The sequence below is a fragment of the Talpa europaea genome (assembly GCF_964194135.1).
Source record: "Talpa europaea genome assembly, chromosome: 15".
Taxonomy (NCBI): Eukaryota; Metazoa; Chordata; class Mammalia; order Eulipotyphla; family Talpidae; genus Talpa; species Talpa europaea.
Window position 1 is genome coordinate 70,412,299 of NC_140083.1, and position 26,175 is coordinate 70,438,473.

A 26,175-nucleotide genomic window follows, 5' to 3' on the forward strand; every position below is an offset into this window, starting at 1 on the left:
TTGCTTCTCTCTGAGTGGGTCATTTATCATTTGGGTCAAAGGAATGAAGGTCAGGAAGCACAGGCTGAGCATTCCTGCCCAAAGGTTTGAGAGCTATTGAGTTAAGTGATGTGAATTCTTTGGATCACTAATGTCTCTTTGCTGATCCATAGAGTGACCCTGACTTACTGTCCAATCTGGGGCATTTTTGATAATGTTAAAACTACTAACCTGGCTGGGATGATGAGGCAAGCTATAGAACTGGGACTGTCCCAATGCAACCAGAACCTACAGATCATCCTAGGTTTAAGTATCTGTCAACTACCCAATCGGTGGACCCCTTGCTGAATGAGGGGACCCCTTGCCCACCACTCTGCATTATCCTTCTATTCTTCTGGACACGGGAGTGTGTGAAGCAACCTGGGGTGGGGGGTGAGAAGCACGCGATTGCTGAGAGCTGGCATTCTGCAGTGTTTGTTTCCACTTGCAGGATGTCCATTGTCCCAAACAGTTTTACTGCAATGCATAGGAAAGGGCGTTATTTTCCTCGGGTCTTACCTCGTTGTTTCTCTGTGACCTTTTCCTCTCCGCCTGGGGCCAGGCCTGGGTGCCCGAAATCTGATTGTCAGCCCTGAACTTTCTGTATTTTGGGGAAAATTCCTGTCTTGTCTGCCAACATCTTCAGGGCTTATGGATTTCTAACTTTTCTGGGGGGTAGAAATTTGGCTCCTGAATTCCATGCAGGTGGTTTCTTTCTGCATTATAAGTTCCCAGAAGCAACATTCTCACTTACCTATAACCTCAACTGGTGTTGGCCCAGGTCCATGCCTGGAACTGTTGGTGTGGTGGGCTCAGCTCTGGTTTCTCTCAGGTGGGGTCCCTGAAGCATGGCAGGATTCCCATGGAGGTCAAGGGCATGTGTTCTGTGGTCCCATGGGCATGCTCTGTACTTTGAGTCTTAAGACAGAGATTTGGCAGTGGGTCCTCCTGATTCTGCCCTTTAAAAAATCCCTTTACATGTAGTTTGCAAAATACTTTCATGTATATAATCTCATTTGATTTTGAGATACCACAGAATTAGTATTAACTTTTGCATATTTTTTTATGAATTTAAATGGTCAACACCAGAAGTACCCTATCTTTGTGAAAACATAATCTTTTTTTCAAAACAAAAGACATTGTGAAAAGTGTGGCATTATTTTGCATGTTTGTTGATCTTTCCCCCAGCTTTATCGAGGTACAGGTTAAGTGCACTCTGCTGAGTTTTGATGTATGTATGCACCTGTGAAGCCATCATCCTACTCAAGAGAATGAATGCATTTATCGCTCCAAAAGATTCTGTGTGGTCCTTTGTGCAGTTAGTTTGTCCTCTTCTTCTTCAGGTGCTGTTATGATTAATCATTGCAATTACTTTAACGTCACCTCTAAGTTTTCAGAGCTTGGGTGCCTTGTCAAAAGTGGTGCAACTGCTAATAGACAGCTGGGGCTCAATAACTGGGACTGGGTCTCCAGCCCCCCATGCTCATGGCATGGTCAGAACCTGTCCCACCTGGCGAAGATGTCACCTTCTTTCTTCTGCGGGATTTTTGAAGATGAATGAAGCCACTTTGCTTTGTTCTCTTGCTGTCTCCTCATGGGGTTCTCCTCCCAGCTGTGGATCTTGGGGGCATCTGTGTGGAGGAGCTGGGTGGGGAGCAGTTTCTCTCAGCCCTTGCTCTGTAAAAGAGTCTGGTTCCTCAGTTTTCCTGGGTACCCACTCACTGATTCATCTCTGTTTGGGCACTGAGCAGAGATTCTCAGGGTGGTGGTCCTCAGGAGAGCCAGGAGAGTGCACAGAGGAGGGACCTGGCCCAGAGAAATTCTCTAAGCATCTGGCTGTGTTGGTCGCTGATCCAAGGGATCCTCACAGTCATTCTGAAGAAGGCCCTCCCCTTCCTGGAACTGGCAATGGCCATTTGTTTTGGGGAACAGAGTAAGAATGGCCAAGTTTTTATTTCTATAAGACCCTGGCTGTGTTGTCCCCAGTCTTTGGTTGGGGCTAGGTAAGACCTTTTCTGTCAAAGGGACACATTGCTGGTAGCTTTGGGTCACTGTGACGGGGCTCAGTGGGTATTGGGTCCTGCCCTCTATTTTGTTGATCACTTTCGTAGCCTCACCTTGGCCTAGGAGCAGAGGGCTGCAGAGTGTCCTTACTCTCACCCAGGGCTCCTCAGGAAAGCGTTTTCATCTCCAGTTAGGATTTCTTCCATGTCTCTGGGGGAGTCCAGCAAAGCCTGTTTCCTGATCAAAGGCTGGAGGGTCCTGATAGTGTCATGGATTCCACCTGATAGTGGAAGGGATGCCAACAGTGACACAGTGTGGGTCTGCTAAACTTAAGTGACCTGTTAGGCTGCCATTATGGATACCTGCAGTTCTGCATTCCGATGCAAGGTCAGAACTGCCCTTCAGAACCGGTCAATCAACCACAGGAGCCAAACCTTACAAGGTGCCTTTCATATCAATCAAGAGCAGAAAGCTTGATCACTCTGGGAAGGGTACGCATCAAGAGGTATGACCGGGAAAGCCTGGGGGGCTGAGAATGGATGCATAAACTTACTCCCAACTCATACATCATGAGGTATGACTGGGACAGCATCCTGCATTACGTAGCCTGCTCCACCACTCTGGTGTCTTTGTCAGTGTGATGTTGCCCGAGGCAACAACTCAGGTAGGTGACTGTTTTTCAAACGGAGCAGCAGCGAGAACCATGAGAACCGGTGCATTTCCTCTCTCATTTCCAATGTCCCAAAGCTGCCCCCACTCCCTAGTCTGGGACCGTGGCTTCCCGGCTGTGATATCCCTGACATAACGCTTCCTGTTGTGAGCACATCACCCACGATGAGCTGGCAGTCCCTGGGGTTTTTGCTCACCCCTTTGTGGGCCCTGTGCCCTCCGTCTTTCTGCTCCACCATCACTTAGGCTGGTGATAGCGGGCAGGGGTGTCACTTAGGCTGGTGATAGCAGTTGAGGGCGGGATATTCCCTCACCTCGATTGCCTACACTCCCGTCCCCCACCCTCCCCTGGCAACCACGTTCCTGGGCCACGATGTGCTGCAGCTGATGTTCTCGGCTCACAGCAGGGCCTGGAACCAGAGCACACACAGGCGTCTGGGGTCAGCGTTGAGGTGGCTTGGCAGGACTGTGTGGGAAGAAGGCTGTGGAGTATCGGTTTCCAGTGCTTGGCTGGGGCTGCCTCCCATTCACTCCTGTCTCTCTAGAGAGAGGACGTGGTCTCGGGAAGCCACATGCAATCTTTGGATAACAACGAGATGTAAACAGTGAGGATAATCTCAACAGGAGTGCGAAGCCTCTGCTTCCTGCCGAGGGCCCTGAGCAGCGGCTGGTCACTGGAGAGAGATGGCTGGGCAAGCACCTCCCCTCTCCACCGGCCCGCACACCCTCAATCCCATTGGAAGGGAGGGGCTGCAGGCCTGTCCGGATGGGTTGGGAGCCCTCAGGAGTCACTGAGGCTACTCTTATGGGCAGTGTGGGGTTGGCGGAAGGAGACCTGGTTTCCATTCCCGGCTCTGCTGCTCACTAGTGTTTCCATGCAGAAGCAACTCAGCCTTTTGAGCTCGAGGTCTCCATTTGTTACTTGCACAAGCTGTTAGGTGACCTTGAAGGTCCAGCGTCCTTTGACTAAATCAGTTCACTCTGCAGTTCCAGCAGCTGCCTCTGCTGTGAGCCCTCAGCAGGGGTACCACGGAAGCTGAGTCTTGGCAAGTAAAGATACCAAAGAATTTTACATTTGAAGTCTTTTTCCCCCAAAGTATCCCTGATTCTTCTTCATGTTACAGCACCCTATAAGGGTGTAACACCTTCATGTTACAACATGCCTGTAAGGCAGATGGTTTCCAGGTCTATGCAATCCCATTCAGTTTAGGTTGGGTTTGAAAGCCCCAGAATGAGACAGTGCCTGCCATGGGCCCCTAGGAAAGGTCAATGATGTTCTAATGCAGTGGGGAGCCAGGCTACCGATAGGGAGACCCCTGTGTCAAGTCTCCACACTCTTCCTGCCTCCTCCTTTATGTTGTACGAGTCTATGTTCACCTCCAGTTCTAGATTCCTGGATTAGTGAACAGCATGGCAGAAAAGGACCACGATAACTATGTGTTAGCCCCACACAATTGCATTTCAGCTTTCATTTTCGTTGAGAACACGCTCTGCTTGAATCAGGAATGGAGGAGACGCGTGCTTTGCTGAAGGAAACTAATATCCCCACAATGGGAAATGATTTTGCATGACTTACACTGAGGTTGGGCTCGCTTCACCAGGTTAGGGAAACCTAAGTTATGTTAGAAGCAGCAGTGAGCCTTGCATACTCTTAGTTTTGGCTGTTGATACCAGAGATGAGCTTAGAAATTGGGGAGATTTCACACTGAAGTCCTTTTCCTGCATTTTGTCAGAACTGTGTCTAGTGTTTCATCTTAGGACGATCTCCTAGATTTCTGTCCATCTTTTGATTCAATTTAGTCTAAAAGGGGTGTCTTGGTGGTCTGTTGCAGTCCGCAGAGGTGGCTTTTATTTTATTATTTGTTTACTTTTAATTCTTAAAAGAAATGTTGTATTGATGTCCCATTAGTTGACATTGCTGTTAGTGTTTTGGAAGTACATGATCTCCCCTCCTTTAGATGTAGTCACCGTAGTGCGCCCGCCACCCAAGCACCCAAAGTCCCCCATGTCAGGTTTGTCTGTCTCTGATGAGAAAAGAAATTCATCAGGTACACATAATCTGCCTGGATTTGGATACTTTTACATCAAACTAACCATGTAACCTTGGACAAATTATTTAAATTTCCCCTGTCTTGATCCCCTCAACTGTAAAACAGAGATAGTGATAATGCCTGCTTGACAGCATGGTTGTGAATATTCTATGAGCTAAACCACAAAACAAGCTCTGTCCCCGCACATGACACATATTCAACAAATATGCATCCTGGCTATTAGGATTTCCAGGATTTGATGAGTGTTGCTTAACCACAGGTATATGTTCTGAGAACTGTGCTGCTAGTGTTATTTTTGCTGTGCAAATGTCATGGGGTGTTGTAATGGCAGGAGCACACAGAGCAGGATCTCTATGATCCAAGCAGACGGGGTAAGAAGAAGTCCTGGAGCCCTCAGTGGCTTTGCAGGATTTTGTTGGATTTACCAGGTACACAGCAGGCAAGGGTGGTGGGGGGCCGGGAGGCTGGTAGGCCTCCCAGCCCCCAGAAAGTCTTCACTCTTTCTGGGCTCTCCGGCGTTCCCTCGTGGTCTTTTCTTCTCTGCTCCTTTTGCTCTTTTGTTCTCTTCTGCTCTCTGCTCTACTGGTGTCCCCGTGACACTGTCCTTAGAAGCCCAGTCTCAGCCCAGGTGTACCCACTTTCGCATGCCCACACCCTACTCCAGGAGCCCGCCATCAGGCATGCATTCGGGACCATAGGGATCCATCATCAATCCTAATGGCGGGAGGGCAGAAAAGACTGATACTTTTTACCTTACCCTACAAGTGTAGTTACACCAACTTAGATGGCACCGTGGGTATCACCCAATGGTATTGCCTAATGAGTCCACGGTCTATATACAACCTGTCATTGACCGAAGTGTCAAAACTGACACATGATTGTATTTGTAAACAGCGGAAAACCTACGACTTTCATACCAGAGTTCAGTCTTCTTGTGAAGTCTTGGTTTAGTTTTCATTCCTCCCTCTTATAAATCATAAGCCCATATAAATCCCTAAGCTGGTGGTATGTTCTCAATGTTTAAATTACTGAATATACTGTGGAGCTGCCATTCAAAATCAGAGAAATAGTCTTCACCTGCACGATGAGCATCATAAAATAGCTTTTTCTCTTATTTATCATTTCAAAAGCATCTGTGAGTGTCCTCACAGTCGGTACACCAAGAGGTAGTAGGCAAACTGTTTTCACTGTTAATCTTCAATACTAAACCAAGATCTGAGAGCCTATGCTTTTTATTAAATTTTTTTTTTTACTGTAGTAACATTGATTTATAACATTTTACAGGTTTCAAGTAGACAGCCGTTTAAATCAGCTGCTGTATATACCACATTAAAAAAATCTAGTGTTTTTTTGGGTCTTGGAATGCTCAAAGATTTCATGTAAATTAATGGTAATTGCTTCCTTGCTTTATATCACTTCGGTTTAAGAAAGGTTTCACTAGGAATGCTGCTTTCAGAGAGCGGGGGAACTTGTGATTTAATATAAAGCTCCTTTCTCCTCAACATGGGTCCAGAAAGGGTAAAAGGAATAGGAAGCTGTGAGCATTTCTCTCCACAGAGCACACCCAGTAGGGTCCAGCTTCCACTCTGTCCCTCAGTGACCTTGTCCAAATGTAAATGGCACATTGGCCAGCACTCCATGCCTGCCCACGACAGTGCTGGGTTTTATGTGCCTTCCCACAGCCATTTGATGAAGGCATTTTTCAGTTGGCTTTTCTGCTTTCTCTATGACAGTGTTTGTGGTTAATTTTGCAGGTAGTCTTTGGAGCTTCTTGCTGATAATGAAACTTTTGCCCATTTTTTTTCCCACTTGGTTTTGGTTTCCTTTCATTCTTTTTTTTTTTTTTTTAAGATTTATTTTATTTTTATGTATACAAGAGCTGGGGTACAGGCCAGAGGTGCGGGGGGTGGTGAGAGGATTCACCAGAGACAGAGTGGAGAACAGAACAGGCAGATTGACTAAAATACACTGGTGAGGGGAGCAGCAGGCGAGTCAGGAGAGGTCTGCTATGCCATGTGGGTGGCTCCCTGGCCGGGGATCGAACTCGTGCTGCAGTGGCTACGGTTATCTTCATAGGTTGCATCTTAACCCCTTGCGCCACCAGGGAGGCCTTCCTTTTATTCTTTAGTGACAATGGTAATTAAGTTAATGTCAGAAAATATTTTTTTCTGGGCACGCTCGTTCTGAAAAAAATTGAGGTTTTATTGAAGGTGATGAGAAACTGATGGCTTCATGTCATAATCTGACCACTTTTTGTAACAGACACTGCAACCAGGGTGAAATGGATTGGTGAGCCAGTCACACCCAATCTTCAAATACTCTCCAGTGAGTTTCCTTTCGTGCCCATCATTGTTGGGGAAAATGAATGTACTCACAGAATCACTCACAGAATGTCTGTGTCCTAGACATAGATTCATGCTGTATATTCACACTGGTATCCTGTTCATGATTTATGTTTATGATGTTATTTTGAGTTGCATTGTTTGCATTAATATTTATACTATTTCTTAAAGGCTTAGGTTAACCACTTTTGTGATTTGGGGCTACACAGTAAAACAGTAGAACAAAAATACAAAGTTAACAATAAACAATGAAAATACGTGGATGGAGATATGTCGAAGGCTGTTTGCTGAATGCGTGTGGAAATAATGAACTAACTGCTATTAGGTGTGTGACGGGATTTCTGTCAAAATAATAATTGCTTACATTTCAAATTTGTGAATACATTTGCTTTAACTCTTCTTTATCTCTGAAGCCACCAAACCTACAGGGACCACACTGTTGGGACCATCACCTTAAGGTTTTTGATGAGTATATTTCTGGAACAGAACTGGTGAATGGGGTATGGGAGAGAGGAAAGTTTAAAGAGAACAAAAATCAGAAACTGAAGGAACAATAGGTCTTGGCTTCTAGTCTAGAAAGTTGGGAGGTCAGGAATTTAAACGATGTCCTAAAAAGTGTTACCATTTCTTTTTCCTTTGTGCCTTACAGAGTAAAAGCCAAGGATCCGTCTTTGTCCGGATACATGCCCCATGGCAGGTGCTGGCCAGAGAGGCAGAATTCTTGAAGATTAAAGTTCCCACCAAGAAAGTATGAACATGTTTCTTTTGGGTTTGGGGGCCTCCCCAGGGAGGGATGTAGGCAAAGAGTCTGGGAACAGGGTCCGGTGGGATGTGGTTTTGTGGAGTTAAAGTCATGCTTGCCTTCTCCAGAACCTAAGTTTGGGGCAGTGATGTGGATGAGTCAGAGAAGAAAGCTGGGTAGGGCTTGGAAGATACTTTCAACTTACCTGGGATGAGCTCCTTAAGAAGCCAAACTTCGCCCTGGTCCAGTTTCTTTATTTCTCTGTTATGCTTCCTTTCTTTCAATTCTTGGGGTCCCAGCCCCTCTTTAGAGGAAATGTTGCAGTGAGAGCAGGATGGGTGGGCAGCAGGCAGTGAGAATAGCACCAAACTCACTGTGAAGATACCTGCGTACCACTAAGTATTGTGTGGAGCTGGTTTTTACTTGTTTCCTCTGCCAACTAGAATGTTCTTATCAGATGAGTTGATGAAAATCATTTGGGACTTTTCCTAAGTGTTCCTAAGTCCACCTCTGGGGTTTTGATTCCCTTGGTTGTACGGAATGATGTACTAACATCAGTAATGGGGGAAAAAATCCCCAGGAGGTTTTGATGCACATCTAGGTTGAGAACCACATGGTTTAATGATTTTTTTAAAGGGTTCTTTTCAGTCAATATAGTGTATGTATAATTTTAAAATCCCCCTGAAAAATTCTAGGGGAAGACTCCCTGTATAACAAAATTAGCAATCACTTCTGAAGGGAAGGACATGTGTCCACAGAGTTGTCGTACATTTTCTTAGTAGGCATTTTAGGATAAAGGAGTGGTTATTGACTGTGGCTATTTGAGATGTCTCTGGGGAAGGTCCTGGGGCAGACGATACTGTAGTTTAAACCGGGTGACCTATGGATGGTCTTTTTCTGTGTTGTCTCCTTGTATGTGCACACATACAAGAGTCATTTCACAAGCTGTTTCATAAGTGATGACCTGGCTACGTGGAGATCATTTTCATCATTCCAACTGCCATCCCCACAATTCCCAGTTTCTCCACCACGAATGGACTCATTGTTACTGTCTTCTGTGTCACCACTGTCACCATCAGCCTTCTCCTCACTGTCTCCACCCTCAGCAGTAGCGTTATGGTCATCAGTACCATTTTGAGTAGCATCGTTGGCTCTGCTAACACCATCTTCACTCCCAACAGACCTACTCTCCCCATGGAAAATCACTCATTTCACACCATCAACTTTTATGCCATCAGGAATCCCACTCTCAAGATGATAAAACCCATGGTTTCTGTTTTTAGAGATTTGTTTAGACAGAAAGACGATGACACTATGACAAACACATATGTGAACATTAGCTACAAACATTTTGCCAATGAAAGGTCAATGTTTCGGGGTCACATGCCTGAGTGTCATGGTTTCATGAGGAATACACACTGATCTTTTCCCCTTCAACTGAACAGGGGCTCTAAGTCTTCTGGTGCTAAACTGCTCACTCCAGCTCCCCTGGCCTCAAAGGCAGGCATCAGTTTTGTTTCTGACCTCTACTCCTCCTCCACGGCTGTTCTCCTGTCTGCTGGCAGTAGGACCCAAGTTCTTATCCTTGGAGGGAGGCTTCTGCTTCTTCTGGTGATGCCCTAACCTGGCCAACTCTTTCCCTTTCTTTTGTATTACTCCAAATCCCCCCGCCCCGTCTCTCTCTGTCTCATTCTCTCATTGCTTCTCATGCCTCTCCTCTCACATCCATCCATCCACCTACCCATCCATCTTTTTCCTTTCTTTGTTTAATCTAAATTATCTAATATCTCTTAATCTCATTCTATTTGTATCTTATTTCTTATTTTTTTAAAAATCTTTGCTGGCTAATCCTTGGAAAGAAGGTGAGCAAAACTCTCATGTCCATGCTGTTGTGTCTAGCCCGCACCCCCCCACCCCGAAGATCCTTTTAGCAGGAAACCTAGAGACATAGAAATTTGTGTCCTATTCCCCCCTTTTTGTCTCCTTTTTTCTTCACACTCCTTACAGCCTTTCCACTCCATGCTCTTCCGTTCCTTCTTCCCTCTCCCTTGTACCTCCCTCTCCTGATGCTGTCTCCTAACCTCCTTTGTTCTTTACCATCTTCTCTACCTCTTGTTTATTCTCTCTGTACCTCTCTGCTATAGTCTACTTGTTCCCATGCTCAGCCCCCAAGTACAGCCTGCCTTGGCCCTCTTGTCTCATCTGTGCCCTTTTATAAGCTCAAATCTTTGAGAACATAGTTCTGCTTAAATGACAATCTGCTCTCTGAGTCCAAGTGGCCCTCCCATCCCCCATGCAGCCTTTTGGAACTTAGCATCTGTAGTCTAGGTAGTAACTGCCATTGAATTTGTAGGTGGTGTAGATGAGAGGATGAGGGCATGGACATATTATAACAGCCATCTCTGAGTTTCCTTCCTCCCTTTTCATTTTAGTGACACAGGATGATAGACACCACACTCAGAAGAATAGACTCTACACTCCTTAGCTGTGTGATTTGGGGGATGTCTCTTCATACCTCCATAGGAGGAGAGTGAAGAAAAAAAGGAGACAAGGGTGGGGGGAGTAGAGACATCCCCCATTCAGAGCCTTGAATTCTTTATCTATGATGTGGATATAATAATATCTGCTCATTTCTTAGGAGTTTGTTTAAAGAGTTCGATTCTTAACCAGTGCTACGGAAATATAGGAGTTTGTTTTTGTGTCTGGGTACTCAAATATTTTATGTGTATTCTCAATTCCTACTCCCATCACCTTCCTTCCTTATTGAATAGGCAGCTAACCCTGATGGAGCTCCTACTATAAGGGAGTGTTTGGTGAGACTCTGAAGGGTATAGAAACAATGCATGACCTCAGAGAGCGTAACTGTCAAAGGGTAGAGCAGCAAGACCACACACCCAGACATCAAAGCACTCATTAAATACTGTGTCAAATAGCAACTCATTAGCACAGCACAGATTCTGTCTATAAAAATGGCAGACCAGGGAGTCTGGGGAGAGCCAAGCCAGCTGGTTTCTCCTACAAGGCTGCAGATCAAACGGAAAGAAATTTCCCCCATAGTTTCCGGGTCCCAGACTCAGCCCAGGTGGACTGTTCTGACTTCCTGCTGCAGGATCAGCCACATGGCCTCATCATCTTTGTACTCGTAGAATGCAGTGACTTATAGCTGAACTCACAGGACGTGTCATAGCCAAGAGAGGGGGAGAAAACTTGGTGTACTGGGTAGAATGCATCTTTTTGTTAAGATTGAACTGAGAACCTGATGCCAGGGTTGGAGGTTAAACCCAGTCCCCGAGAAGGAGGCATGGGAGGGAAGGAGAGACAGGACAGTTGTGAGGGCTAGTGTTGGGTCCACTGCCATTTGCTCCCCTTTAATGGGCTTGGGAGATGACCAGATTGAGAGGAAGCCACATCTGCACAAAACATATCCCAGTGGCAGAGGGAACATGGAGGAAGACTTAGGCATGGTGTGAGATCAGCTAAGCATCCTCCAGGCCAGTGGAGGTTTGTATCATAACTCAGCAGGGTCCGGAGAGACCAGGAAGATGGGAAGGCAATCATGAAATTGAGATCTCTGGACAAATCCATAGTAATGCGTCCAGGGACTCAGAGTCCCGAGCACAGATATTAACTGGGAGGGAATCTTGGAAGGAAGCATTTGTTTTCCAAAAACAACAACAGAAGAGCCAGCATTCACTGTCCATGCACAAGAAGGGGGTCGGAAGGCAGCGCTTGGCTCCGAGCAGGCTGGGAAGGTTTGGAGTGGGTGCTTTCTCACTTCTGCTCATGACCAAGGTGGTGCTTCTAGATTGTGGTCAACATCTATGATTACTTCTCTTTCACTTTTTTATATAGGTGGATGACTAATCCCCTTCTCGCCCCTGACATTTGCTTATTCTCTGTTGCCTCCTGCAGAGACCAGGCTGGGAATGGACAAGGGGGAGATAACTGAGTCAATAAAATCATGTTAATCCAGCAATAATCCACAACATTTGGAGGAAGTGACAGGCCTGGGATGGATAAAAAAATCACTTTTGTCCAATATGTCAAAGGTTTTATAGCCATTATTAAGAGAGTGACTGATTCTGTAGGGTCAGGCTGGCTGTTCCTAGGAGCCCATAAAGACGTTAGCTTTGCATGCATGTAACTTCTAGCAAGTCATATTGTTTTAGGAGAGCAGCCTCAGAGCTCTTCTCATCTCTAAAATGGGAGTAATGTACTCAGGGCACTAGCCCGGGATGCCACGCAACACCTAACTGCTATTATTACTGTTGTTGCTATTGTTGTTCATATGTGATGAGTATAGGGCAGTACACACAGATCAGGGTGCTCCTTCCTGCTATTTTCCTTCATGGTCAGCATCTGCAGTGTTGGAGGGAGCTGGGACCCCATTCTTTAAATCTGCCAAGGCAGCCAGAAGCCCAGACCTGGATTTGGTGGAGAGGCAGGAACAGATGGCTTTTGGACTATGTGCTGGGGGATTTCTGTTTCCTACCACACAGGTCCTTGGGGCATCCATAAACATAATGGCTTCATGTGCGAGGTCCGTGGTGTAGTTATGGGGAAAGGCAGCAGGAAGACTGCTCAGGACTGCTATGCAGGAGGGAGAGCTTGAAGGTGTCCATTTCAAGGGCTATACAGTAGGTGTGACAAATGCAGGCCTTGGGTCCTACTACTGATTCTGATAACCCTGGGGCAACTAGGGCCATATCTTGGCCTATTTCTCAAAACAGGATTTATGATAGATTACACGCAAAAATGTAAAACAATAGGTCATTTTTAAAAAGGACCAAAAATAGCCACCCCAAAACAATGAATCATGTAATTAAAGGAAAGTAGGACAGTTCAGGGGGAAATAATGAGAGTAGAAATTTAAAAAAAAAAAGAGTGATTGAGGCAGATAAGACAAATTTACTTCTGAGCACCCTGGTAGACAAGGCAAAAAAAAAAAAAATAGAAATGAGTATGTGTTTGTCAGAGGAAACAAATTTTTCCCGTTGTTAAAGCATAATTACTATATAAATGACATGAACATATGAGACTTTTTTAAAGTAATGAGTTTATATAAAGTATAGGAATTCTTGGTATGTTGATTTCTTAAACTGATTTTGGCTAAAAACTGAGAATGTGATGTTCAGGCATGGCTGTACTACAAAGTAAGTTTGTACATTTCTGATGAGCTAACTTGATTCAAATATAAAGGTTAGAGCAGAAATGTTATTCACATTTTATTTGTCCCCAGAGAATTCATGTTTTGTAATATTTGCAGCTACTAAGCTACATCTATAAAAGAATAATTCCTCTGTTCATTTTTATTAACTAAAAAATATACAAATGCCATCAAGAATTTTCTGATGAATGTCAGAAAATCAGTGTTAACACATTGATCTAATATAATTCCCATTAAAAAACAAAGTAACTTGACATTTAGTTAGTCCAAGTAGCTCGGACTTAGGAAGAAAATATTAACTCCATTAAACTTTATAAATTAGTGCAAGTTGTTATCAGATACATACTACTGTCACTGCAGAGATTCTGACTTGGTTACCACATTTTTTTTTTTTTTTTTTTTGCAAAAGTTCTACATGACTGTCCCTCCGGCTCATGGTGCCCACCCAACTTTAGGGACTTGGTACTGCCAAGACCTTGGGCCTCAGTATCCCTTGCTCCTGGTTTATCCAGAGCCGAGGCTTGTACAAGTCAGGATTCCCAAGAGAAATAGAAAAACAGGACTAAGAGGATGAGTGTATGTATATTAATTGTAAGAAATTATTTCAAGTGATAACGGAGGGTGACAAGTCCCAAGATCTGTAGTTGGAAAGCTAGAGACTCAGAAGAGCTAATGGTGGTTCAGGTCCAAATCCTGGCAGGCTCAAGACTCAACAATTACCAATATTTCAGTTTGAGTCCAAAGACAGGAAAAGACTCATGTCCAGATGAAGAGTTAGGCAGCAGGAGTTCTCTCTCACACAACTATTTTGTTCTAACTAGTCTTCAACTGATTAGATGAAGCCCACCACACTAGGGAGGGCAATCTGCTTTATTTAGTTTACTTATTCAAATGTTAATCTCATCCAAAAGCATCCTCACAGACATATCCAGACTAATGTTTGATCAAATATCTTGGCACCCTGATGTCCCAGTTAAGTGGACACATAAATTTACTACCGCAAAACTTGTACTTTAAAGGTCAACAACCCACTTTGTAGTGAACAGAGGCATCTAAAAAGATAGATCTAAGTCCTAATTCCACAACTTGGGACTGTGATCTTATTTTGAAAAATGGATCTTTGAAAATATAATTAGTTAAGGGTCTCAGGATGAAATCATCCTGGATTTAGGATGGGCCCAAATCCAATGACAGGTATTCTTTTTTTATTTTTATTTTTTTAATGGGTGCCAAATTACTTTACTTGAAGGAATGGTACCAATGAAAGACTTGAGTATATGTATTAGTACAACTTATGAAAAAGGTAAAGGTAACCCCAACATGCATGCTCAGCCTTAGTGACTAGTAAAGTCACCCCCCACTACTGCCCCCACTATGGGATGCCAGCCTAAGGCTTAGCTTAGCTCTTGGAATGACAGGTGTTCTTTTTTTTTTTTTTTAAAGATTTATTTATTTATTTTATACAAGAACTGTGGTACAAGCCAGATGATCGGACAGGTGAGAGGATTTACCAGAGACAGAGTGGGGAACAGAAAAGGCAGACTGACAAAATACACCGCTGAGTGGAGTAGCGGGTGAGACAGGAGAGGTCTGCTGCACCATGTGGGACCCTCCCTGGCCAGCCGGGATGAAACCGGTGCTGCAGAGGCTGAGGACAGCTTCACAGCGCGGCGTTCAACTGCCTGCACCACCAGGGGAGGCCCTACAGGTGTTCTTATAACAGGAAAGCAGAAAGAAATTGGAGACCCAAACCCCAAAAAAGGAGCTGCCCTTTTTTTGCTGAGCCAGCAGCATCCCTGGGCCACCTCCTGTACCTCTCTGTTCTCTAACCCACACCTCCATGTGAGGCCTACTTGGGGCTCTGACTTAGAGTCTTGTCAAAAGGAGAGTACTTTTTGTCTTTTTTCCCAGGGCCTGGAGACTTCAAATGCTTTAAATGTTTATCTCCGCTCCTAGAATGATCTCCCCATTGCTCTCTGAATACACAATAACTCATCCTTCTTGTCCCATCCCAAACTCCACTTCCTTCATAGACCCTCCTTTCTTCCTTCAGCCTGAATTGATCTCAGTTTCTTTGGCTTCTTGGTCATTCTACAGCCAGTGTTTTTCATACCCCTTAGTTTTTCTTTACCCTTAGCAGTTCTGCTTTAGGTGTCCTGCTCTTATGTTTCCAGTATACTAGAAGACCCCTGACAGTGGGCGCTACATTACATGTTTCTTAGGTTTTCTCTGAGAATTCTAGTGTGGGGCACATAAATACCAGATGCTCAGTAAATACCAGATTGGTGGACTGGATGTGCCGAACAGTCCTTGCTCCACCAGCCCCAGGGTCTCCCTGTCACCCAGATTCCCAGAAAAGCCCCTGGCATGCCTATAGGGCATTCAGCTCAGCCCTATCCAGTCCTCATCAAATCACCCTGACCAACTCCTTCCTCTATCTGGAGGTGCCTTGATTATTCTGAGGGCCTATTTTGATAGTTGGGGAGTCCTCCCTGGTAACCAGAAAGCAAAAGTCAGGAGAACTCCAGGAACTTATTAAAGATGTAGAACTTGTAGTTTCATGGGGAGAAGGGTCACTCTCTACTCAGCCATGACATACATGCCTTTCACAGCAGATTCTTTTTATTATTATCATCAATAATTTTGTAAATGAACCAGAATGGTTGCTATTTACGTAGGGTGGGCTGTAGGTGGGGCCTTCCCCCTTCTTGCTCTTGCCTGTTCCCAAACATTTGTTTTTAATTGAGGCATAGCTGGGAGGGTAGGGTTTATATTTGATATCTTTATGGGCGTTTTGGTGCATGCTCTTTGATTGCTATTTAAATAGGCTGGAAAGAGTGTGGAATATTCTGACTTTTTATTCTTTTTTGTTTTTGCAACACTTCTCATCTTCCAACATCAGGGAAAAAAAAAAAAAACCGGTGTCACCTAAGTGTTGTTTGAGCAGGGAACCTGAGATGGCACAGGGTCACATTCTAGATGTGCACACAGGCTTGGGGAGACGCAGGCCTGACAGGTCCAGCGCGGGTATCTCAGCAGACAGGCCTGACCCAGGGCTCAAAAGCAGTGAAGCTAAAGACATGAAGTGTAATGGGAAGTGAATTTAAATTTTGTTTGTTACATTGTTTTTAGACTTACAAATTGACAGAGAAGTGGTGGTTTTCTTTTTTAAAGCCTTCAAGTCATGTCTGTCTGAAGTAAGGTAGAATGTGCCAGGCTAGGCCTGGCTGGGACCTGGGCAATGGGCCCGGTGCTGGTAGGGCTGAGAGTAGAGGCAGTTTGTAGGTGGACCACCCACTAATATCATCCAGAGTGGGATCCTTTTAGCATGCAAGAGTATTAACACTCATGCCAGGTGGGCACTGATTGGTAAGTTGGGACTGACCTGAGTAACTGGGCTGATTGGTAGTTCTTCCAACAGGAGAAAAGGGCATGGCAGATCCCCTTGGTGTCCTATGGGCATATGACAAGGGGCTAACATGAGGCAAGCAGCAGGGAAACAGGGACAGTCAGCTTCTGGAAGAGTCTTAACCTGTGAGAAATCGAACAAGGAATGTACTGGCCCATAACAGCTCGGGAGCTCGGACTGTGATGTTTTCAGGGATTTTGCAAGCTCATTATTATACTATTGGCAGCTTGCTGTGGACCATGGTGGGCATATTTACTCCATAGAATCAGCACCCCACCCTGTGATGGTTCGTAAGTGTTTATACCACTCCAACACAAGAGTCCTGGTGACAGGAACTGGGTGCAAGGCAAAGTGGCCCTTCCACTAGATCTGTCCTTGGCAGGGCAGGTGGAACCAGAGGGTGATAGGTGATCCCTGCCAGGAGCAGTAAAGGCTGTTGGTGAGAGGGGGACAGGGAATGACAATGTCAGTGTTAGGAATGCTAGTTGGATGCTGTATCTGCTGCCTCTGACATGGAAGTTCATTTCCCACCACTCCCCTCTGCTCCAGCCACGCTGGCCTCCTTACTGTTCTTCCAAAATGCCAAGCATGTTTCTCTTGAATAGCCTTTTTGCCTGCCCTTCCCTCTTCCTGGAGACCTTTTCTGGAAACCTGCAGAACTCACTCCCCACACTGCTGGGCTTTCTGCTCAATGTCCCCTCCATGGGCAGGTCTGACCCTGCCTGGCTCACTACCCTGATCTTGTTTTATTTTTCTAATACTCAGCGTTTCCTGATGCTGAGTCATGTTTCCATGTGTTTGCTCATTTTCTGTATCCTCTCTATCCCAGAAACTCCACAAAGGTGAGGATTTTGTTTTACTGTAAGGACAGCACCTACAGCAGTGCCTGGAATAGAGTAAGCACTGGTTCAGTATCTGCCAATGAGTGAGCGTGGGTCATGATGCCAGACCTGACACGCTGGTGGTGGCTGGCAGGAGAGTGATGCGAGCTGGCTCTGAGGCCTCATCCCAGGGCACCAGGAGGGAATGCTGTGATCCCTCAGGCCCAGCAGGGGCGTAGAGGACTTGGGGGGGGTGGAGGTAGAGTGTGGCTGTCAGCACAGGGGCACAGGGACTGTTGCAGGGCAAACCCCGATATAAAATGGGGTTGCCTGACTGTGGATCCTCACCCGCGTGCTTAAAGGGGACTTATGAATGCTAAACTGCAGACATACACAAAAGGTTGATAAAAGGTTTATTTACAAGGGAAGGGAAAATGGGGAAATGAATAACTCAGGGAGAAAAAGGGGGAGATAAATTCATAAATGTGTCCTACCCATTCTGCTGACCTGGAATCCCAACGACCCGCCGAGCTGGCAAAAACCTAGCTTGCCTCGTGACCAAGCCAACACCACCCCTGCCAACCCCAAACAGTTGCTTAACCCTGCCCTCAGGTCCTCACAACCTTCCCTTTGGTGATCATGGGATTTGTAGTTCCCAGTGTCGTGGGGGTGGAGTCCACAAAGCCTCTAAGGAGTTTGCTCAGGACATCCTTTCCCCCTATCAGGACCAGAGCAGCCAGCCTGATCTGGGTCCTCAATGGCCTCTGCAGTTGCCAAAAAAGCATTTAGGAAGAGTCTGATTACCTGGGATGGGACCAGGTCGTGTGTGTGTGGGATCCTAGCCCTCAGAAGGTTACATTTCGCATCATGCAGCCAATGACTGTGTACTGAGCATCACTATTATGAGACACTCTGCTAAGGGATGGTGATTCAGTGGTGACTACAACTGGCCTGCTCCACGCCTGGTGTGGCAAGGATTCAGACAGCAGATCAGTGGTTATGTGCTGGGAGGTACTCACAGAAGGAAAAGCGGGGACAGGGTAAGGGAAGGAATCATTCGACTGAGACCTGAGGGCTTGCTGGAAGAGGAACCGACATGTCTGTCATGTAAGAAAACCTTGCTGTGTGGAGCCTGAAGAGGAGAGAGAGCTGCAGCAGAGACTGCAGGAGAGGGGGGCGGCTGTGGGAGGTAGCCCAACGGGCTGCCTCAGTCATGTGAGTAGTGTGAATTTTGTCTCATAGTTTTCAAGTCAGCAAACGTCCATTCATGTGTAGCGGACATACTGACAATGCAACTAAAAGCCATCCATGAACCAGAATGTGACAAAAAAAGCATGTGCATTTTGTAACTATATCATAGACCAATTCCACATTCCAGCGTGGCTATGGTAGGAAATTTACCCGTAGGCACAGGTAGGGGAGAGACTGGTTAGCGCCTGTTTTTGTCCCGTGTTCTGTCCCTTTGTGTTCTAGACGCAAGCGATCTTAGCTGCTCTGGTTGCTGCTTGCATCTTGATCGATGAATGAATGCCTTAACACTTGCAATGGTAGATGTGCTAAGCGCAGCACAGCAGCACCGACTGGGGTTCAATGTCCAGCTGTGCGTGCATCCCTCTTGTCCTCTCGGACATGCACCGGGCCTGAGGGGATGGTGGACGGACTGCTTGATCTTCAGCTTCTCCTCCAGTCTTCTTTAGCCCAGAGGCTTCCACCTTTGTCTGACTAGTGGCTTGCGGTGCCATCTTCCACAGTTTGACTTCTCTGTGTCTCTGAACCTTTTGAAATTAAAGGTGAGTAGGTGGGTGTGCTGATAATTTTTGGCCAGCCCCACCCATCTAGGGGACTGGAGGCAGGGCAGAGGAAAGCGCTTGTATACAGCAGGCAGGTAATCGGAAGGAACATCTGTGGGAAGTGGGGTGAAAGCAGACGCACCTGCTCCCAGCTGGGCACTCTGGTTTTGCCCGCTGTGCTTTTCTGTGGACTTTCCCACCAGTTGCAGAAGAGGTCCTCCCAGGTCGCTGCTGATCAGGCTAGATCTCCTGTAGTTATAAAGTTCTTGAACTTTGGGGTCATTGCATTTCCTGATGTTTGTGAGACCTGGGGGCATGTTGTAAAGCTCAGTTCCTTTGTTTGTAAAATGGGGCCCGTCTGTCCATCACAGACATCACAATGGCCTAGGCTCTTTGTATGGGGGTGGGGGAGGGACATGATTCCAGCGCTGGAAAGAAACAAATCAACCCTGGGACCACACTGCTGTGCCCCTCTGGAGGGAGAGGCTGAGGGAGACAAGATGGGTGGGGGGGAGGGAGGCAGAAATAAGAAAAGAAGGAATCTCAGTAAACCTCTTAGACTGTGACAATGAGGCCAAAGTGAGTTTTTATGAGAACCACATTTGAGCCCTGGAATAAAAAATAAGAGGAACATACTTTAAAAATTATTTATGATTTTAAGCACATGAAAGGCGTATCGTGTACCCAGGGAGGGTATAATGAGGAACATCTGGTTAACATGTGTCTTGCTATTTCTGAGGATGTTCATAATTCTCTGATGTCCAAGAATAACAATAATAATGCTGCTGCTGATTGTATTATTATTAATAATAATAATAATAATAATAATGTGCATCAGGGTGCCTTTTTTAGATTTTGTGGAATACAAGGACCCAGGCCCCGGGTTTGATGGGGCCGAAGGGGGTTCAGTCTGCCTCCTTCTCAGAAGACCATGGTTCTCAGAAGACCATGGATCCCTTTCAAAGATGGAAGTTTTAAGGAAAGCGCTTGGCTGAGGGAGTCAGGAAACTGGTTTCCAGGCCTGGTTTTCCACTGATACTGGCAATTCCTTGCCCTTCTGAGTCTCAGTTTTCCCATCTGTAAAATCGTGATGCGGTTGCTACCTGACAGCGTGTCTTGCAGTTTTCATGGACCCTGATGAAGGGGGCCTGTAAGTGTGCTGGCTCCAGGCACAGCATTCTCTTGCAAAGGGGCTGTATCATCTTTCTGCATCTCTAGGACTTGGCACCATCAACCTCCAAGCTCAGTGCCTGGCATCTAGCAGGTGCCTAGAAATGTTTGTGCTGTGAATGAATGTTTCTTTTTCATTACAAGTTTAAAGCTGGGGAATGTAAGGCTTGGATTGTACTTTAAAAGCTATTTAGTCCAGTTCTCGTTTATGATTTGTTAAGTGGCTCTGGAACAGGGCTCAGTTTAGGGCTAATTGTTTCCCTCTATGAAGTCAATCTGCTACTTTCCCCCATGCCCCACGAATGAACAGATTTTCCTACTTGGCTGTTGGGAATAGGTGCTTTTCAAATCCTTGCAGGTGATTGTTCTCTAGGCTTGGGTAGTTTCCTCACATCCGTGTGGCTTAATACTCAAGGGGGAGTTTCTGCATATCTCTGGGGTTCTTTGTGAAGCTTTCTCCTCTTCTGCTCCGTGAACGTGAACTCTAGTTGCCTTGGTCTCCGGGGACTTACGGCTCTCTCTCCTCTGCTCAGGGAGTTTCCTGGGCTCCACCTCTTTCTCCTTCCTGCACCCTGGCCCAGAGCCTGTATCTGAGCAGTGAACTGGAGCAATCCCAGGGTTCTTGCCTTCCATCTTTCAGGAACCCTTTGTGGCCCATTGTCTTAGTCCATTTTGGCTGCTATGACAAAATACCCCAGTCTGGGTGGCTTATAAAGCATGGACATTCATTTTTCATAGTTCTGGAGGCTGGAAGCCTGAGTCCAAGGGCCTGCACAGTTGGATGAGATCCCTCTTCCTGGTTGATAGCTGGCCTTTCCTGCTGTGTCCTCACGTGATAGAAGGAGCTCTATGGGGTCTTCTGTATGGGCACTAACCCTACTCAAGGAGCTCTCACCCCAAAAAGCTTTCACCCCATCCCACTGGGCATTAGGATTTCAAGGTGTGGCTATTGGGTGAACACAGACTTCCAGAGCATAACAAATACTATTTTGTATATTTCGTCCGGGTGTTTTGGTTATTTCAGGCGGGAGTGTCTGGTCCCTGTCACTCCATCATAGTGGAAGTGAAGCTCCCCAGTCTCTCTTTAGAAATGAAGAAACTGAAAGGAGAAATGGCTTGCCTAAAGTCACACAGCTAGTTAGTGTCACCAAGGACCAGGAAATTCACTCTGGAGACATTAATGTGTGCCTGGCACACAGGATGTAGTCATTACCCCCCAAAAGTCCACAGTCTGCTGGGGAGACAGATAAATGAACCAGGGAATAGAGAAGGCTGTGAATTATTTTGTGTGACAGAGGTAATCATGGGAAGCAGGCCCTGAGCAAGGGGTGAGGGGTGAATCTAGGGGTGAAGGAAAAGGAAGAGTCATCCAGGTGAGAAAGGGGTTCCAAGAATAGCAACAGTACCTGCAAACCATGGTAGGAAGAAGACTTTTTGTTCTGCAAGCCTAGAATTCATGGTATTCTGCCTTGGGGACATACCTTTTATTTTGGGGGGTCTATATCCAGCTTCATCTCCTAGAACCCCTGAAATGTGTGGTGCTCAGCCAGGAAATGGTGTGTAGGGCTGCAGAGTGGATTTTACCGAGAGATTTTTGGTGTGACTCCAGACTCCTAACCTTCCACATTTTCCCTGGGGCAGACAATTTAACTTTCTGTGATTTGGAGCATCTGCTATCAAGAAACAGTCACAGTTAATCCTGGCTCCATTCTTGGTCCCTCTAAAGCTATTCCTTGGAGGCCACTTCCTTGAGGCTGTGGCTCTCGTGAAACCCAGCAGGTCCACCGCCAAGGTGAGGGCCTAGAACTGCTTGAAGGCTCTCACCTAACTTTCTGGAACAAGGCCCTGATATAATTGCTGGGTTATTAATTTGTACCAACTTGTAACAGGGTGGTCCCCAGGAAAGGGGGAAGTTCCAGGTTCCCTGCCCCACCCAAGGGAGGGTGGAGCTGAGCAGGAAGAGGAGAAGCTGCAGAGGAGACTGAGGAAGGAAGGAAGCAGGATGGAGCCAGGAGACCTGGAGGAGGCACATGGAGCCTAGAGAAACGTGAAGAAACTGCGCTTGTCTTTTGGTCGTGGACTGGGTGACACAGATGTGGGTGAGACCTGTGGGGAGGTGACAATGGCAGCTTTTATATCTTGATGTTGATTTTGCTCTTTTCCTTCTGGGCTTGTCTGGTTGTTTCTGACCCTTTTCTGTGGGTCCCCACTGGAAGATGCTTTAGACTTGTGGCAGGATTTGGGGCTTTATTCTGGGCCGATACAATATGGATGGACTTTTACCCACGAGGGGACGGGTAACTTTGGGTGCTTCATTTAGAAACTAGACTCTTTGCCTTTCCTGTATTGTTTCCTAGTTGTATTAAAGTTCCTTCCCATTAAAGTCTTATATGTTTTGTGTTGATGCGGCGGATGGCAGAACCCATTTAGAATAGGCAGGTTTGCGGGGTTTGGGCACCCCTCTCCCTGCCCCATAACAAACTGAATACAGACATCACTGGCCTTTGCTGGTGGTGGGGCAGGAAGGGAAGCCTTTCAACCAGCCAGAAGCTGTTGATTTATTCTCCAGCCTGGTTTATTTCTATCAAGGCCTGTTACCATATGACTGTTAACCTTATGACTGTTCTGTCCCCGGCCTGGGCCCTGCAGTGGTGGCAACTGCTGTCATCCATGCTGGTTCTCCAGAGACGTGTCTCTCTCTTCATTCATTCACTTACTCAAGATAAGGAACATTTTGGACTGTATCCTGCTTTGACGAAGATTTTTATTTGGTGGGGCAGTTGGAAATTAATCAAATCATTTCTCAAATGTAAAATTAAACTGTGATAAGTGCTTAAAGGAGAGGAATTTGGGCCCATGAACTTCATGGAGGCCAGGAAAGACTTCCCCTAGGAGGTGGCAATTGAGGGAGACCTCAGGTGTGTACGGAAGCTGGTGAAGGGGGAGGGAGGAGATGAAGTGTGCAGGGTACACTGCAAGGAGGCCAGCTGTAGGGGGGGCGGGATCATGGGGCAAGGAAAATAAGAGTGGCTCAGGGGCTGTGTTAAGAATTGTCTTTATGAGCTTTTGCACAGCAAAAGAGACAATAACAAAAACAAAGAGAAACCCCACCAACTGGGAGAACATTTTTGCACCCAACACTAATGATAAAGGACTGATCACAAAAATCTGCAAAGAGCTGATGAGTCTCAACAACAACAAAGAAAATAATCCAGTCAAAAAATGGGCAGAAGAGCTTAAAAGAAACTTCTCTGAAGAGGAAATGCAAATGGCCAACAGGCATATGAAAAAATGTTCAATATCACTTGTCATCAGGGAAATGCAAATCAAAACTACCATGAGATACCATCTTACACCAGTGAGAATGGCACATATTAAAAAAACTAGCAACAACAAATGTTGGCGAGGGTGTGGAGAAAAAGGAACTCTTCTGCACTGTTGGTGGGAGTGCAAACTGGTCCAACCACTGTGGAAAGCTGTGTGGAGATTTCTGGACCTACTAAACATAGAGCTTCCATATGACCCAGCAATTCCACTCCTAGGTATTTACCCAAAGGACACAGAAACATCAATTCCAAAGAACACCTGCACCCCTATGTTTATAGCAGCACTGTTTACAATAGCTAAGCTTTGGAAACAACCCAAATGCCCAAAAATAGATGACTGGATCAAGAAGATGTGGTACATATATACCATGGAATATTACTCAGCATTCAAAAAAGATAAACACATGCAATTTGCTGCAACATGGATGGCGCTGGAAGGGATCATGCTCAGTGAAATAAGCCAAAAAGAAAAAGAAAAATACCGGATGGTCTCACTCATAGCAGGAATCTAGAAAACTTAAATAAGGGACCAGGAAAATGAATAACTATAAGAAAGTGAAAATCAAAATCAACAAAAAACTATGAACCAGAGACACTTTTAGGGGGGCGGGGGCGGGAGGGGAGGGATTGGGGTCAGAATGGGGGGCTGCAATTGTATGGGGAATATAACAATAAAATTTATAAAAAAAAAAAAAGAATTGTCTTTATCATGAAAGCAGTTGGTAACTGTTGAAGACTTTTAAAATCTCAGGGAGGGAACATGATCGGATTTTTTGTTTCAGAAATATCACCCTGGCTACTCCTGCCCACTTCTAATTCACTCTCCACCAGGGTGGAGAGTGAATTAGAAGTGGGCAGGAGTAGCAGAGCCAGGTAAAGTACTGGATGCCCAGTTATACTCATATTTCAGAAACAGTGAGTACTTTTTTGGGTATAAGTATGTCTTGAATATCGCATGGGACGCATTTACAGCTAAAAATTGTCCATTGTTTAAGTTGAAATTCAGATTTAACTGGACAATGTACTTTGGTTAGCTCTGGCAAACATAAGCAAGGGAAGATGTGGAGAGGCCAGTTACAGCTGTGAAGCTTCTTAGACTAGGAAACCAGAACTGGAAACTGAGAGAAGTGGACAAAGAAGAAATACCTGTGGTTGGTCCAAGTCTGTCATTCCAGGGCATCTGGAAGACAGAACCTTCCGATTCCCTCCTGCTCTGAAATTTCAACTTCTTCACTCCTGCTGTTTAAAGAGACACACTTATGGGTGTGATCAACCTGCTGCAGTCTCAGTGCAGGCCATGTGCCCGCTTAGAATTTGTCCTGAATGACCTATGGGGTGTGAGCTGGGTCAGTGTGAGGGGGCCAAGAGGCCCCAGAGGCGAGCTCCTTAAGTTGCAGAGATTAATGCAAAGGAGAGATTTGGCTTAATGATATCAGAGGCCATGATGTAAATTGTCCATGATAACTTATGTTTTAGCAAATAAAACAGGAGAGTACAATAGTCAAGAACAGAGACTTTGCGGGGGGGGGGGGGGGTTCGGATGTCCAGCAGTTATTTTCTGGTTCATACTCCCTGTGTGATCTTAACTGAGGTGATTAACTCCTCTTGGCATTGCAGCATATCTTTAAGATTAGCACTAACATACACCAGGAGCCTGGCACATAGGAGATACTTCCTAAATGGTTGTCAGCTCCTCTTTGGGAAGGCTGGCTCATTTTATACAGTCTCACTTTGTTTTCTTGACTCATGGCCCTGGCTTTGTCTTTGTTCAAACCCTTTGCTGACTTTCTGTGGTCTGTATAGGACCTTCGTGTGCTGGTCCCCACTTGCCTTTATGCCGCCATTGTCACTGTTTCCCCATCAGAGCCCCGTGCTCCAAAGAAATCAGGTTATTTAGCCATTCTTAAACCCAGCTTGAACTTTCCCACATTTTTATTTGCCTAGAACGTGTTTGCTGATATCTGTTCAGGCCTCAGTCATCCAAAATATTTATAAGGTGTTGTTACTAAAAGTATTATCAGACAACACGAAGCATGTGTAGAAAGTCAAATAAATCCCTATCACTGGGAAAATGACTAAATAAATTAGGATCCACATCTTTTGGGTAATATTATGCATTTGTTAGGGCGGCTCTATGTGACCTGACCTAGAAAGGTATCTATCTGTGTGTTATTGCTAAGTGATAAAAGAAAACTGTAGAACAATATGGGAAATAGAGACACAGATGTGCTTAGAAAGGGATCCAGTTGTGTCTATAATAGAGATTTTCCCTGGAGACAAGAGTGAAATTGGGTTGGAAGTAAAAGGAAGCTGTTAACATTTTGTTAGCATACTTTTATGGTTTTGGTTTGTTTACTCGAGCTGTGTTAATTTTATAATTGAAATTCAATCAAAATGCATAGAAAAATGATGAGAAGAAAATAAACCACAGTCATGTTTCAGTTGTTAGACTGGGAAGTTCTCTCTCTCACCCAACTTGTCATTATTCTATTAAAGAACAAAATAATAACAAAAGAAGGGAACATTCTGGTAAAATCTACTTTACCAGAGGAAATACTCCTTCCTCTATCAAACAGCTTTCTGATTTTTTCAACTGGATGTTCTATTTCCTTTCTTTGAACCCTCAAAGTACTTTGCCTTTTGTGCTGATTTCCATCTACCTTGTC

The 26,175-nt window shown here is 45.5% G+C and overlaps 1 protein-coding gene across 2 annotated transcripts in view; it reads left to right on the forward strand.

Annotated features, from left to right (window-relative positions):
- The window catches only part of ANO2 (anoctamin 2), a gene marked incomplete at both ends in the record, with an annotated part of 266,883 nt that overhangs the window by 42,389 nt on the left and 198,319 nt on the right, over positions 1-26,175 (forward strand). For both annotated transcript variants that reach the window (XM_084255831.1, XM_084255830.1), the window contains one exon: positions 7,734-7,832. In XM_084255831.1, the coding sequence (XP_084111957.1) occupies positions 7,734-7,832 (99 nt within the window). The remainder of the gene's footprint in view (positions 1-7,733; positions 7,833-26,175) is intronic.